This window comes from Zingiber officinale, unplaced genomic scaffold, assembly GCF_018446385.1.
Source record: "Zingiber officinale cultivar Zhangliang unplaced genomic scaffold, Zo_v1.1 ctg204, whole genome shotgun sequence".
Taxonomy (NCBI): domain Eukaryota; kingdom Viridiplantae; phylum Streptophyta; class Magnoliopsida; order Zingiberales; family Zingiberaceae; genus Zingiber; species Zingiber officinale.
The window spans coordinates 86,721-87,500 of record NW_024589887.1 but is presented as its reverse complement, the minus strand read 5'-3'; the positions used below and the strand labels follow the sequence as shown (position 1 = coordinate 87,500).

Sequence of the window (780 nt, the reverse complement as noted above, 5' to 3'; positions counted from 1 at the left end):
TTCCTCGGTGGCTTTCCATCAAATCCCGCTGTTCCACAGTGGTGCAACGGGCGGGGAGGTGACGGCGCAAGGTGGCGAAGCACTAGCGGCGGCGGCGGTGCGAGGCGTTGGTGGGGAGGGTGGCAAGGCGGCGGCAGCGCATGGTGTTGGTGGGGAAGATGACGGTAGGGTGGTGCATGGAGTGGGTGGGGGAGAAGTTTGGACGTCGACGGTGCATTGCTGTCGCGGCCGAGGTGGATCTCCGACCGCGATGCAAGTGAAGACGAGCGCCACCCCTCCGGCTGGTGCAAGCGAGACGATGGAGGATGGCATGCAAGCGTCGGATGCGGTCAGGGAGATGGTGCAATTACTGGTGGCGGTTCTTGCCGGCTGTGAAGAAAAGAAGACCTCGGGGACGACGGGGACGGCAGCCTCGACGCTGCAGCGGGCATGCAGATTCACTGCGGTGCTGGGGAGAGACGATCGGACGTGCTGCATGGGCGCAGGGAGTCACCCCTGTCACCCTAACCCTAACCCTAACCCTACCCTGGGGGCGCCGGAGGGAGTGAAGACGCAGCAGGCAGAGGTAACAGCAGCGGCAACCCCGACTACGCGCCTGTCCGTGGAGACGCAGCAAAGGATGCTGCCTGGCCCGTCGCCTTGACGGTGATGATGCGGACGAGGGACGCCTCCGGCGCCAGCCGGGGCAGGCGGGGACCCAACATCGAAGACAAGCAATACAATGGCCGGAGAGGGTGCGCCGGCGGCCGGTGGAGTCGGGGCGGTTTGCGGCAGCTGTGG

General features: G+C 65.9%; 1 protein-coding gene across 1 annotated transcript; it reads right to left on the bottom strand.

The window, feature by feature from the left end:
• Nucleotides 1-18: 18 nt before the first annotated feature.
• Nucleotides 19-477, bottom strand: LOC122036744 (lysine-rich arabinogalactan protein 19-like). Its single transcript, XM_042596147.1, has one exon. The coding sequence runs from the start codon at nucleotides 475-477 to the stop codon at nucleotides 19-21; it is 459 nt and encodes a 152-aa protein (XP_042452081.1).
• Nucleotides 478-780: the final 303 nt, after the last annotated feature.